This window comes from Siniperca chuatsi, linkage group LG14 (genome assembly GCF_020085105.1).
Source record: "Siniperca chuatsi isolate FFG_IHB_CAS linkage group LG14, ASM2008510v1, whole genome shotgun sequence".
In the NCBI taxonomy this organism is placed as follows: Eukaryota; Metazoa; Chordata; class Actinopteri; order Centrarchiformes; family Sinipercidae; genus Siniperca; species Siniperca chuatsi.
Window position 1 is genome coordinate 12683269 of NC_058055.1, and position 15797 is coordinate 12699065.

Here is a 15797-nt window from a genome sequence, read left to right on the forward strand (position 1 = left end):
CACCGCTGATAAAACACCATGGAGTGATTGACATACAGTAACTGGGTTTTGGGAGTGAGGAGATCGACCCTTTGGTCCGTCGGTTGCCTGTATCTCAGTGCTCCAATCCTGCGTTTTTGTTGACGGAGCCCCTTGGCAATCGGCATTATTTTCTCTCCGTCTGTGGCTAGTGGGGGAGGCGGAGAGAGAGACGCGGTGGAAGGCGCCGTATTAGCGTTACAGCTGCCGACCAGAAATACTGCTTTATTTTTTGGAATGAAACGCGGCTTATGTTTTGCGACCGGACTACCAAACTTGTGGTTCACTGCAGCATTTTGCGTCTTTTCTCTCCGCTGCAGATGATACAGAAAAGCATCATAGCGGTACCCCATCACTGCAATTTTTGGGCAAAGATAAGAGTGGCGTCGTCTTGCAGTTAAGGCTACTATGGCAGCATAGGGGGCTTCTTCTGGAGGGGAGAATCCGCCAATTCCTTGCTTAACCTATCTACAATGCCTTATTATTAGCAGAAGGCAGTGGCTGGATTTGAAACCCAGCATCATCCCGCGGTTTCCCCGTTTCAAAGCTGCTGTTTACCCATTGAAAATCACTCGAAAAAGCAGCGGATCCCGATGGCATGGACACTTATGCAAGGTCTGCCGCGCTGCCGTGCTACTGGAGCCTACTTGCTGTCTCTTCATTCAAACCAGCTCCATCGCCATCGCCCCGCAGCCGAGAGAGCCCTGCCGCAACGCGACCAGCGACCACCGAGCCAAAGCAGGCGGCATGAGGCTTGATTCAGTACATTTATCCATGCTGGTCATCGGGGTCTCATTCGCCTGCTACTCCCCGAGTTTGAATTCCCTGCAGGACCAGGCTTACAAATCCGCCGTGGTGATCGAGGGCAAGGTGCAGTCTACGCCTGTGAACGTCTCCGCGGAGCCGTACCGTGTGAATGTCAAAGTGCTGGATGTTTGGCCCCTAAACAGCGGGGGTCTGGAGCGAGAACAGCTCGTCACCGTGGGGGAATTTGGATCTGAGGCTCCGTGCACCAAAGTGAAGAAGAACCACAAGTACATTTTTTTCATGGACCCCACTGACGAGCCCTTGGTTTTCAAGGCATCGTTTGCGCCTCTGGACACGAGTGCAAAGAACCTAAAAAAGGATGTTGGGAAGATCTTGTGTGAGGACTGCGGTAAGTTAATGTATTGTGGATTACCGGTGAAGTCCAACCCGGAAGAATGAGCGGTCTGTTAGCCCCTGGCTTAGGGCTTTTGGTAACAGGCACTCTGGTGAATTGTGGTTATTATGGCCACAGCATGGTTTGGTTGTCAGTGGGTACCAGATAGGTGCCTAAGGGGCGTCTATGCAGCAATTTTCGACAACTCTCGCAGGCTCCCATAGCCCACATGATCAATCAAACTCTCTTTCTCTCTCCCATTCTCTTTCCCCTGAACTGCATCAGACATGCGCCTCGCACTGTTTTTTATGAGGAATTGCAGCTTATCGAACTATCTGCATCCTGCAAACCCGCATTATACTTTAAAGGTTTTAGGCACCTTCTAATGCATCTTTTACTTCCTAGGCTTCACATGCGGATTTCTGTTTCCAAGAATTGTCGCGGCTCCTTATATGAACATAGAGCACATGCATTTCATGGACCCGGTACAATTTCAGGACCAGGGACAGCGGCCTGTATCACCGGTATCACGTGTGGAAAATCACGCTGCCCTAAGCAAATTGGTTCCTAGGATATATTTAGGCTCCCGCCCTGCTTTAATGCTTTAATACCCCACACTTTGGCATAGCCTATCGTAGTCCAAGTGCTCTATGCACACATGCGTCTTCAGTGCAGGCAGAGGGCTAGCAGTGTGTGTGTTGTGGTCCTAACCAGGAATCTTAGGGGTTGTTGTTGAAAAATCATCAACTTTACCACGCAACACTTAAGGGTTTTCGCTTTTTTAGATTGTGGCACAAGTAGTTCAGGAATGGACTTTGGTCAGTAGATGTCGCCCTTAGGGAGTAATTTTAAAATCACATCAGGCACATTTTAGTTGTAATAAGGTGTTATTCTTTTTTCTTTTTTTTTTACTATATTCATTGTCACTGATGATATTCAAGTGTATTTATATTATTTCAATGGGCAATGGTCTATCTCTCTCTCTTTCTCTCTCCCAGATGGCTTAATGTAAAATGAAAATCAAGGCTGATCATTTTGTTTAGGCTATGGAAGTTACTGATTAAGAACAATGCAGCATACTGTTGCACTGGTGTTGATGCAGCAGGCTGCACACAAGTACATTCAGTAATATGCATGTGTACATGGATGCACAGACACACATTTTTGTTTAAAAATCGTGTGTTGTTTAGTGACAGACTTCATGGAGCCTTCTCTTCTCACTAGAGAGCCACTTCTCAACAGCTTAAATGCCAAAGAGAGTGTCTGTCTTGCTCTTCACCAGGGTAAAATACTACTTTAATTATAAAGTAGTGTCAGTGTCTGTAACGGGATGTTAAACACCTATCAGTGCTTGTCATCGAGCCACTCCTTTACTTGTGTCTACAACTAATGTCCCATGCTGGCCAGCCTGCAACACAACTTCAAAATGTGAGGCAGCTTGTCTTCCATACTTTGAATGATTGGAACCAGTTAGAGGATGTGTCACACATATGATAAAAAAATGTGTACTTCCACTGAAGTGTTGTGGCCTAGAACATGATGTGTGCCCTGTACTGCCGCCTTCTTTAATCCTCTTAGCCTGTTCTCATGAGACACAAATGCTTTCCTCTCTTCTTGATTTTGCCACACTCGCTCTGGCTTTTAAACTCATCATCCCATTAGAGAGGTAACACAAAATGGAACTTATTACCTCCTGAGTTCTTTGAACAGCCCAAACAACCCCCCACTTAGCTTGTCAGTGACGTGATCAAACTGGCACAGCCACCTCACTGTATTACCTGAGAGAATTGCCACGCCCGCTTCCTGGGCCTCTGTAGATCTCTTATATTTAGTTCAAAGTACCCAACAACGTAGCTGGTGTTGCTCTGGTGGGCCATTGTAATTGAGTGGCTTCTTACTCAGTGTAATTGATCTCATCACTGTTTCTTTTCTGATCCTGCCTCCTCCCCAATCATGTAATTTCAACATAGCCTTTCATACAGACAGATAAACAGTCAGCCCCTTGACATCCTCTTGTCCCTTTGAGCTCCCTTCTTCATTCAGCAGGGACTCAAGATCAACTACATTCTGTTGACTGCCTCTTGCCCTCATATTAAGTTCCCTAACACCTAATCAGTGCATCTACTGTATATTATGGACCATTATGTCTTAGATTTGAACCTTGAACTGCTGCATAAGCAGCTTTGTCTGGGCCCAAACATTGATTCCAGGCCCAATTAGCACACATCCCAAACTTGCCTTGGATCCCTCGTGTGCAGAGGTACAAAAGCTCCCAAGTGTGTGAACCAGGGGACAGAACATACACTCTGTACAGCTCTCACAGTGAAGCAGTTGTTGTCTTCCAGTTCCTAAGGGCTGCCTGAATAACAGGCTACCTACAGAGCTTACCACCTGCACCCCTTCCTCAGGACTCAGTCAGCTGGGAGCTCTGGGTTCCTGCCAAAGAAGAAGAGAGAAGAGCAAGAAATACTGTTCTTCTGGTATAGAGTACAACAAACATACTGTATGTAAACACAGGTTCATGTTAAGCTATCAAATCTGTCCCTCAAGCAGATCATGTTGTATCTGACTGGAACAGCAACATTGTCTCTGACATTATTGTACTGTAAAGAAAAGAAAGACTATGTTAAAGACATCACAGTCAAGTACTGTACCTTAGCGTTAACACATAACAGCAACTATTTCCTAGAAGTCCAGTGCTGCTTTGTGACAAGTCACTGATGATGACAAAACACCATCGCCTTTAAGAGGAAGTTTGCCTAACATTTAATACAGGCACATGCATATTTCACACATTTGTTTTTCACAGAATAATTCACAGACCATATGCAGTGTAATTGCAGCTGCCAGAAATAAATGCCTTCTGACTTATTCCTCAGTGCACACTTTGTATTTACTCTTCTTTTTAGCTTGTTGAGTATATGTCAGTAGGCTTGGTATGTAAGTACTGAACTAGGAGGCCGACATCTCTACATACACATTTCTGTCTATTTGTCCAAGTGAAATCTAATCCATTCAGAAACTGAGTCTTTTTCTATGACAGAAGACTGTTAGCAGTCAGCATGTCTTGATTATCTTCTGTGGCCAAACTTTGTTCACCATGTGCTGTGTTATATACTATGTACTGCTTTTTTATCAACTGAGGGTATGAGATGAAATGACATTTACCTTAATGAGAGTGGATATGTTTTCAATTGGAATGGAGTCTGACATTGCTCAACTTAGAACTGTAATTTCAAGTATGTCACATCTGTTTAGCTCGTACTATTTAGCATAACAATAGTGTTTTTGTCCTTCATGGCTCAGTCTAAATCAAAAGTCTGTATAATGAACCAAATGTGGTAAGTCAGGCCCCTAGCTTTTTGTCTGTCCATAGACCCCATGGAGGAGACCTACATAATTGCGTTTTGCTTGTGCATGTGTGTGGGTGTATGCAGACTGGTGGGAGCATTGCATCAGTAAAAGACAGTACAAATCGGTGCAAGACTTACGCACAAAAAAAAAGTCATCTGAGTCGAGTAACACATCGCCCTAAAACCGCCTTCATACTTGTTATTAACAAATGTGCAAATCATTCTCACTCTTGTGAGTATTTATTCATTGCTCATTGAGCCCATTTATTTCTCTGAAGTAAATCAATGTAACAATGTTGTTGTGAATGCACACGCTGTCACTAATCTGTCACTGTGAAGTCCCACTGTATGCCGGTCACAGCTGCTGCATTGAGGTGGTAGACAGGCAGAATTTTGCCTCGAGCTATGCATCTTTCGGTGAATTGAGAGAGTTCCTTAGAAGAGCTAGACATAGAACATGAATGACAGCTGTTGATGGCTACTGGGTTCTGCTCTTACACCACAAGTTTGTCTGGCGGCAGTAGGAATCAACAAGCATCTACAGGCTGGTCATTACAGCCTAATAGCACATTCAAGGTCAGTTTTGCAAAATGCTGTTTATTGTGAGGTGCTGATTTACTGTATTTCACCACCGAGATGATTGTCATGTACAGAATGTGTGTTTGTTTAGATAAGAATGATTGAAGTGTTTTCAACTGTCAATGCTGTAGTGTCTCTAGCCCAGGGCAGAGGTACAGGCTAATGTGATTGACCAACTGGAAGCATGGATTTGTTTCGACTAAGGTTATGCTGTGCGTTTGTGTGGACTGTGTTCTATGTTCACTGGGTCATTATGTAGACTTCTTGCCTTTCTGAATCTCCACTCAGCCTCTCTACTCCAACAAGACAGCTTGATGTATATTTATTTATAAGATGTGTGAAAAAAGAGCACGGCCATTTTCAGTGATTGGCCCCTCATTTTCCTCTCCTATTAGATACTTTCTCACAATTACTCAGATTTGTACTCCACATTTCTAAAGGCATAATTTTACAAACTATCATTATGCCAGAGTGAGCATATTGGGTCTATGTCTTTTGTGTCTACAAAAGTCACAATTCTGCAGTGACAGACCAGTTTTCATGGTAGAGTTGAGGTTTGCTGATTCAGGTTATGGTTGATACCTGTTTGCAGAGCACAGCTGTTACAAAGCAGGTGTGTGATGAGAGTAAGTGGTGTGCTTGGAGCCTTTCAGTCATTGGGCTTTAATACCCCTTAAATATCAAATCAGGGGGATTTCATCAGGTGGTTGCTGCCTAGTGTTATTCTATAGCATGTGTAGGGGAAAAAAACAGCCTATGTCTTTTCACAGTTTAACTTGCAACAAAGATTCAAATAATCTACTATATTTGCCTTGTACAGCAGAAATAACAGTTATGAGATAGAAGAAGATTACTAGCTAAATTAATTCCTTTTTTGCACAGACATGATTGCCACATATTTGGCAGTAGAATTGTGTAAGGCAATATTTTGTCTATTTCACTACAGTGTCAGTTGATTCATTTAATCTGTAAAGCACTGAAGCTCTTAAGAATGATGCATGTTTGTTGAGGTTACATGACTAATACAGGAGTGAGGATTATTTATCTTAATATTTCATCAAACTCATTTTGATATTATAGTATAATTGCTGTAGCATGTTTATTGTGTGTTCTTGAGTGTGATTTTTCTTACTTTTTTGTATGTAAAAAATATATAGACAAGTGCAGATGCTATACCGTCCCATTGTGCTTAGCTAAGTGTGCAACATCTACTGCTGCTGTATAGTTAATACAGCCCTGCAATAATCAGGGTAAAGCCATGGTGTGTATTAAGAGGATCTAGTCTAATGAAGAGCTATGCAGTTAGTTAAGCTGTATTTCACGGTCATATCACCCTAACCTACCCGAACACACCAATGGTAGCTCATTGTAGTTCTTACTGAAATACTTGCTTAAAAAATCCCATTTTGTCAGCAAAACACAGCCACTTCAGTTACAACCATATATTATACCAAAACAGAAATTTATGTTTCTCCATTCTTTTATTCCACACACGATTTTGGAATTGTACATGCAAAGCCATAGCTTACAATGAACGAGTATCTTATAACAATATACTGATAAATGTTGCATGCTGTCGGAATAACTCACCTCCTTCATTTGATTTCATCGGATTTTTTAATGTGGAAACACAAGCTTTGGCATATAAAAGTCTTCACAAATGAGGCAAATTAACACTTAAATAGTTTTAAACCAAAGATACAGTCGTCGTTAGTAAAGAGCTTTGGCCGAGGCTAACCTGTGTTTCTTCAGTTACAGGCTAACTTAACATTGTGCTAGCTAATATAAAAGCCAGCATACCAAAGCAAAATCCCACAACTGTAAATAGAGTAAGTGTTAGATTTGCAAATACAATCAATATCAATATTTTGAAAAGGACACAATAGGTTTTAAATTTAGTTTAATTAATAAGGCATGTGATTGGCAAAGGGCAAAAAAGCAGGAAAATACACATACACACACACAGAGACATTTCATACCCTTTCCAGAAATCTACTAGGGCCACAAGTTTGCTCCATAGTGCTGATCAAGAATGGTGGATAAGAAATACAATTTACCCATGACAAAAGAAAGTATCTAAGACACACAGAAACAAGGCGCCTGTCAAAACCTGCTCATACTTTTTTCACACAGCATGACAAATAAACACAAATATCCATGCTCACTTCACCTTGTAAAATACACCAAACAATGTGCACATAATTCTGTGATAAGTGGGTCCTGGTAGGTTGGCTGTCCACCATTTTAGAAAATGTATAATTTTACTTTCAAGTAATGCTAGCTGGTGGCTAATTTAGTTAATCCCACTTGATGGCAGCGACTATTTACTGGCTTTTACTAGCCCATTGGCGCTTTAGACGCAGGTAACTATGTAGTTTCACTTTAACTAACTTGTATATATATGTGCAACTTAAACATTTAATAAGTTTTCTGCCTTGCGCAAAGCAGATAGTCACACAAATAGTCAAACAAACTGAATGTAAACATAAATACATTATTCCCTAGCAACACACCTGTGTCGTTAGCTGACGGCTCAGGTGTCTGCTTGTACTGTGAAGTACACGTGTCAAGCACAGTACAAGTACAAGCACAGCATGGCAAATAAACACATGCTCACTTTCGTCTTGTAAAATACACCAAACAACGCGTACATAATTCCGCTGCAAACCCCAATTACCGGCAGTTTCTTCTTTTTAGAGTGAAATCCCAATGATTATGTTATTTCTCACAGCGAATTCTCCCATGTTATACTCATTAAAGCTAGGGTAGGTAACGTTGGAGAAACTAGCAAGAGACAGCTAGATTTTGAAAGTATCCAAAAAAAATCCACTTTTGCCCTTCAGGCCTCCCTCACTCCAACCAAATTTTCATGCGCAATGAGTGCACGGGCAGAAATCACATCCCTTTTTGGCCACTGCAGTGCAGAGGAACATCACAACAAGCTGACAGACACATAAACCTGAATTATTATCTGCTTAAAAATTGTACGTACAACAATATGTCTGTGAAGAAGTCATCTAGGTCAACAGTCAGATCTGAAGAAGCGTTTTTGGATGACAAAGCATCCTCAACAATCTAAAGCAAGTCCAGTTGTCTTTGAATTAGCACTTTTAGATAGGCCTATGCTTAGCAAACAGCTGCCTTATACATACAGCTAACACGGAGCAACATTAATATTCATTTGGAGTAGTGGTTCTGGCCACCTTATGAATGTAAGACCAATATTCATTCAAGTGCTACTAGCAAGTGCAGTATTGGGTTTTTAGCTTGCTAGGGGGTTATTCAGTAGCTAGCTAGTCGCTAACTTTCTGTCTGCCATTTAGTTCTGGGCAGGTGGTGTACATTCAGTTTTTTTTAAACCTTTTTTCGGTAACAACAGCTGCCTGGTGCTACTGGAGCAGTCAAGTGGACCAGTGATGTGAATTTTACATCAAACCCTCTGTAGTTCATATTGTTCACCATTAGCCACATACTTAATTAGGGCAGGCAAGTCAACTCTATGACAGCTAATCTCATGTAGCCAGACCTCTGTCTTGTTAAGTTCACAGTGGTTTAGAGAGTTGATGGCACATTAGTTTTTTAGAAAGTGAGCTATAGTTCTACTTGACACTATTAAAATGATACAAGAGAGAACTAATTTGTGCTCAAACAGAGAACTAACTTGCCATTTCTGACGGCAGGTATTTTCAAACTTATTGCCAATCAAATACCTGTATTTGATGTCTAGCAGTAGCATTAACTGTGTGTTGCAATGAGGACTCACTCTCATATTACAATGATATTGGCCGGAGTGACAGGAGACTTTTCTCAACGTGTACAGTCAGCCCGTTCTCATTCCTAGGGCATCAAATACCGATGTTTCGTCACACCCCTCGGCGTTGTATACAGACGCACAAGGTACCCTTGAGCAATATCAGGGAATGTGCTCACCTAAAAGGAAAGCAGCCATTATTGAGGTTATTAGTTATACAAAATGTCTGTCTCGAGAGAGAGAGGTCTAAGCAGCTTGTCTGGCATTTCACACTAGCAGACCTCTGACGAATATATCCAGAATGTGATAACGTCACAGATAAGATCATGAGCATGGGAGGGTGACAAGGTTCCATACTAGTCCTGCCAATGTCCAAATTCAAGAAAATTAAAGTGGTCATACTTTTTGGCTTTTCCCCGTTCATTTATTGTGTTGTATATCTTTTTTGTGCATGTAATAGGTTTGGAAAGTGAAAAAGCCCAAAGTCCACCCCAAAGGGAGTTACCCTCTCCCACGGAAAACACTGCTCCTGAACTGCCTGAAAACAGCGTGATTGTAGTCCAGCCTTTACTTCTGTAACTTATCTACTTCACTATGTAACACGCGTCATAATGCATGAATTGAGCAGTTTCCACAAGTACACCTAAAAATTAAATTAAAATACCCTACAGGCAGTCAATAAAGTTCATACCTGCCAATATTTCGATTGGCCTTGAAATACAGGAGAAACCTGTGATGTAGAGACAGTGCACAGTTAAAACGGTACCTATGAAAGATAAATTAGGACCCGCCCTACTCTGCTTCTGATTGGCTAGTAGTCCTTACTTAGGTACTGCACTTGTGCAACTCCCAACAAAGATCGAATAGAAGTGGGATGCCTCACTCGTTAGCTAAAACGGAGCCTTCACGACACAGGGTGAAAAGAGGTGCTGCAGCAACGTGCAGTATGAGCAAAAATATGGTGTTTTTGAACATTAAACCATGTAAACCTATTCTGGTACAACCCCAAAATAAAATTATGAAACTGAAAATGAGCATAATATGACCACTTTACGCAAAAAGTAAATAATAATAATAACAATGATAATAATAATAATAATAATTGAGATGCATCAGTGTCTTTTTGGGTGTGGAAAAAGCACTGAAATTTGATTATATTTTTTCTTTCAGTCTCATTCAAATGTTAGTTATATTCCTCCAAAGTTCATACTGAGCTAAACGAATTCCAACTACAGGAATTGTGTGCATGGAGATTTTCAGGATTACACAAATACAAAAATTAGTGAGTGAAAACAGTTGTGTTTTGATAGACTACAGTAAACCAAAAACCTTGGATTATAGTGTACATACTCTTATCTCAACAAAAAGACCCACATCTGATGAAATAGGACTCCCTTTGATGAGCTATAGCTGTATAGCAGTTTGTTTGTGAAAGCTCTGGACTTGATACAAAACTAAGTTATCACTTCCTAATTCTGCTGTATTGTGTTGCACCACAGAGCTACCAGCCATTATGAGTGGTTTAACATGAGTTTAGTTCTACATGAGTGGTTTAACCACTCTACTGTGACAGATATTTTCCACAGTTTTGAATGTCTGTTTAACATGCCCTTTAATTTCACACACACCAAAGCAATGCTTTGGATGATTACAAATTTCCATGCTGTAATACAGAATTATGTCTGGGCTCATGGAGAATAATGGGCTTACTCTAAGTTCAGCTGGATAAGAACTATGAAAACAAGTCTGCAATGCCATGCAGTTTAAGACTCGTAATTTTATATCAAATTAATCATATCCTCCACATAACTGTAAACTGCTTCAGATATTCAAATAATTTAAAATATTTGTTAGATGTTGAGACTGGGGTGGTTGGGGAAGTAACAGCCAGCAAAATGGCATGTCGGCAGAGGTGGTAAAAAAAAGGGGGGCAGATTGTTTGTTTTCTTAGTTCAAACCTGATTAGGGAAAATCTGCGCATCTGACCTTTAAAACATGTTTTATCTCCTTACAGTATTGACATTTTGTATTAATAATCAATAATAATAATGTTTGTATCAATGTCAGGTTGGTAATATACTGTTTTCTAGAGAGAGGGTGGAAAGATACGATTATGAATATGCATTTAGCATCATTAAGTGGTGGATATTTTGTTGGTTCATCTGCAAGTTCCGCTGCACGAGAGCAAGGCTCCTTCTACCAACATTTATCAACCGACGCTACGTGCATTTGCATTACGAGAAATTTAACAAACAAGTCACCATTTTCTTTGTATGATTACAGAAACATTGGTGTTTTATATATACACTTAACCTCTTTTGTAAAATCATTGGTGCGTGTATCACCTAGAGTACTCCTGCACCACTGCAGCTGAAATCAGCCATCAGACAGAGGAGCAGGATTGAGTCGGCTGCTGGTGGTGTGAATGCAGATTAGTTTTACAGTTAGTACATAATGTCACAACCAATAATCTCCATTAATCTCTGGCTTGAATTCATAAAATGGGATGAAAGCTGCTTTTGGAACAGCAAAACTATTTAGATCAGAATTTTGCTATTTTCAGAGAGGACATGCACATATGTCTTACGGGTTTGGTGGTAGAATTTCATTTGCATTTGTCTTGTGCTATCAGTATTAAGCCATGAGCTCAAATGATGCAGACTTTAAGAGATGACCTTAATTTTATTATGAGCACTTTGATGAAGACATGGGTCGTGTAAACATCTTAAAGTAATTATACCATGTTACTAAGATCTTACGTTTTTGTGAAAATTTTATTGTGGTGTTTAGCTTCTTTATTGGATGGTCGTTTAGAAATTTAATTACTGCTATGAGTAAGCAGATGTGATAGAAATCACAGATGTCACAAGTTGCAATATTTGCCGAATGACTTAAGGTGTATATGATATGTCTATAATATCTAGAGCATCAAACTTTATTTACATCAAGCATTCATTTCTTTAAATCTCAACATCATATAAACTGCAATACAGTCACAGTCACAGTTTCACTTGTATTAAAGTTGCAATCGCAATGAAATAACACTATAATGATCAATATTTTGCTAGTTGCAGAACTGAAATAACTCTTTAATAGTTAATAATAATAACCAAATTTATATATAATAACTATAACTGTAATCTGACATGAAAAAGAAGAATTTACAGTAAATGTCCTACTAAACAAAACAGCAGTCTAACAAAAAACAGCAGTATTTTGGCTTTAGCCTCTGTAATCACAGTTTGCATCCAGCCTCTCTACTTTTCCAACAATTAGGACTCTGAATTTTTCAACCCACTGAAGAATGTTGCCTTGACCACAATGAGGCAGTATATGATCAGGATCAGGAAGCAGGAGAAACACCGAAAAGTTGAAAGGGATGAGTCCGTTGGGAATGTCACAGCAGTTGTTAGACTCCCTGCCCCTGCGCCTGGAGCTGTGTCAAAAACACTCAAAAGCCCACAGTCATTGCACAGTCCGGGAGATATGTACAGGATAACAACTGTGAAAGTCAGTGCCATTTGGATTTTACTTTGTTCACTAAAGGAAGCCATCTTTCTAGTGTTAGACCCATGCTGTTAATACTGCAGTCTGCTACAAGCGGATGTGTTCTTTTGACTAAACTAACCGTAATGGTGTCCCTCAAGGAGAAGCAATCAAGTACAGTGTTGGACCGAGGTCAAAAAGATGGCCTGGTAATAACTCTGAGCGGTTGTGTAGATAAAAACGTCCATGGCTGCCCCCAGCGCTGGATATTCCCAAAAATCTAAAGAAACAGTAAATTTTAAACACAACAGTATTAGATAAGATTGATACCGTACAAACATGGTGTCCTGGGTACAGTTTTCTTTATTTGAGTCACAATTCATTAGTCATTATATAAGATATAAGGCAATATAAGGCAAATAATGACAAACACAAAATTTACAATGAAATGAAAAACACAAAAACTCAGGACACAAACCTGCTTTATAATATGGCCTATTCATTTCACCACTGTTTAATGTGTTTATATTGGCCTGCTCTTTACGAATTGTATCCTACTGCTTTGTGAAGGCAGTTTAAGTTTTCCCTGCCTTTTGAATCATTCAGTAATTTGCAGCTATCTTGGGCTGCAATACTCTTCCTTCACAGGCTGCAGCCAGTGCATGTAATTAAATATTTAAAATGTTTTTTCTGTGCACAGCATGAAAGGTTGTCGACAAAATTAACCCTTTAAAGTAACAAATAGTATCAGCATTAAACAAAAAAACAGTGACCAGAGTAAAAAAGAAACTGCATCAGTAACAGGAAAACATGAAATCTAAACACAATACTGTACAACACATATAGTTGTACAGAAAACAAATCAATCATTCACCATCATTAATAAAACATTATTGTCCATCTGTTTTGGCATGGAGTCTGGAATGTCAGAAAAGAGTGTAGTTGTGTGCCCTCAATTTGTACTACATATATGTGGCCAACAAAATGACTAATACTTTGGAGAAAAAAACTGCCAATAATTTGTTTCAGGGCTATTAGCCTCATTTCATATGCATTTGGCTTTGTTTACACCTATTGACAGCTCCATTATTAACCCTGTTTAGTCCAGTAATCCAGCTCTGGATCAATGCATGTAAATGGCATAACCCAGGTAAGCTCATTTTTCAATGATCTGAAATCTGATTAAGCTGCTTGGCTCCCTCCAATATTAAACTGGTTACTGTGGCATGTAAAATGTTTTTCTACCCACTTCTGGTACACAAGGTTCGATTCACAGTTGATGGATACTTTTTATGAACAGTATAATTGGCTGTAACACCAGGCTTGTTGTCAGGACTGTCAAGATCACACAAATTACTGTTAAGATCAACATTGTTTTGGCATGTTGTAGAAGAATCCTACTATTGCTCAGTCCAAAGAGGGAGGGTGAAGCTGGCGGGCACAAATTTCTGTGTTCTTTCGCTTGCAGATCTTTCTAGCCGTGGGCGTAGCACCACAGAAAACACATTCCATAATATTCCATAAACGGCTTTATAGATGACAACAAGGATCCTCAATCACAGGGTAACAAAGGTTTGTGTAAACAGCTTAAGGTCTTCAATGTCAACCCCAGCTTCAGTTTTTTATTGTGCAACGTCACACAAAATCTTAAAAAATAGGTGCATTGTTTCCAATGTCAGTGGAGGACATGAGTTCAAACCTGAGCAATGTCGCAGTTTTCATCAATTCAGGACATTCAAATGTCCTGCTGATAACCCTGGAAAAACAGCACAAAAGCAACACGTATCGCTTTTCATGGAGAATTATGAATTTACGATGATGTTCCGAAAAATAAGGCAATGTGTTTTAGCTGGAAGATGGAAGGAAAATGTCTACGTAAAATGCCAACAAAGGGTGCCAAACATGTTGGCAGAATTAGTACAGCTATTTATTACTCAACTATTACTACTACTTAATTTTGGGTTTCCAAATAGTTAAAGGCAGGTAGTATTGAGCAGTATTGTAGTGTACGCTACATGTCTACATGTCATTTGTGATGCTATGTATGTCTGTGTGTGCGCATCTTTTTCTGGTTATTCAGTGGTGCTTTGGTGAGTCTGTTTAAAAGTGCATGTAAGTCAGTGCTGTTTAGAATATGCAGCTTGCAGAATTGATTTATTACAGCAGTTTGTGCATGAAATCTGCTCATCAGTTATTCATTTGTTGCTCTGGGTGCTTCTTCATTGCAGTGTCTCCTCACCAAGGTGTCAGGTAGATTCACAGGAAGCAGCATGACACTGAAGGACAGTGCAGGAGATAACCTTTCACTGCAGACTCACTCTCTGGCATTCATTTACTATAGGCCCCAGGCCACTGCTTCAATCTCATCATGCACAAGTTTCTAGTCCTCACCTGGTTTTATCTGTAGATTTGAGCATGTTATGTTATGTCATGATTTGATAGCAGAAACAACAGTCTTTTGGATGTTTTTTTAGGTCATGTTTTGGTAATAAAGTTTGTTGTTCCAGCACAGGAAACTGCGACTGGCATGCTAGTTACAAAACTATGTTTACCCACATATTCTCAAAGTATTACCTTTACAACCTTTTTTTAAAACCTACATAAACGATAACAAGCCTCTTCCAACTCTATTTGTCTGCATTGAGTCGACTGAGTTTACCTTCAGAGAGTATCGTAGGGAATGCTTGCAATTTAAGTACATTTCTTCCCAGGTCTGTTTATATGCTTGCCAGTGCTTGGGAGTGTTATTCTTTGGGTAATTGTCTGAATTTCTGTAAAGTACATTTGCTATAGTTCTGTGTCAGCAAGCATATGCATGTTTTCCTGCGTCAGTTGTAAGATGGCTAATTTCAGAAGCTTGTCTGCATTTGCACAGTGATTCAAGCATGAGTAGTGCCATGTAGTCCTGAAAAAATATCATATATCGAAGTGCGTGTTTGTCCAAAAGTGTAATATAACTGTCGGTTATAAATGTCCAAAGTAAGCTGACAGTGTCCATGACAGGAACTTCAACAAAACAATAGGGAACAAAAGGACCATGGGAAGGGCAACTGCGTTTGTGTGCAGCGTGCCGAAGTGTTGAAAAGAGGGGCTGCCGGCACTCCCGCTGGGCGCCTCCCGGTGTGTTTAAGGGACGTGTCCGGCCATGTTCACCCCACACACACATACATATCCTGAGAGAAGGTTTGTTTCCTCAGGTATGTTGTAGGTGTGGATTGATGTGTGTCTTAACATGAAAAGACTTTAAACAGAATGGAATGGCTTGTTAGCAGTGTTTGGAAGTGGACCAAGAGTAAATCATGTTTCCCACAACAGTGAAGGGGTCTCCTACTTAGGCAGAGGTTCGTTTCAGCAGGGTTAGAGAAAACATGCGTTCGTAACAGAGTAGAGATGAATTGCCTAATTCTGTGGCCCGTGATTGAGTGTTACCATCCTGAACAGAGGAGGAGCTGATAAAAGATTATGACAC

At 40.2% G+C, this 15797-nt stretch overlaps 1 protein-coding gene across 3 annotated transcripts in view; it reads left to right on the forward strand.

Moving 5' to 3' along the window:
- Window positions 1-441: 441 nt before the first annotated feature.
- The window catches only part of LOC122887875 (pro-neuregulin-2, membrane-bound isoform-like), a 74988-nt gene continuing 59632 nt past the window's right edge, over window positions 442-15797 (forward strand). For all 3 annotated transcript variants that reach the window (XM_044221513.1, XM_044221512.1, XM_044221514.1), the window contains exon 1: window positions 442-1174. In XM_044221513.1, coding sequence (XP_044077448.1) covers window positions 766-1174 — 409 coding nt within the window. In that variant the 5' untranslated portion in view covers window positions 442-765. The remainder of the gene's footprint in view (window positions 1175-15797) is intronic.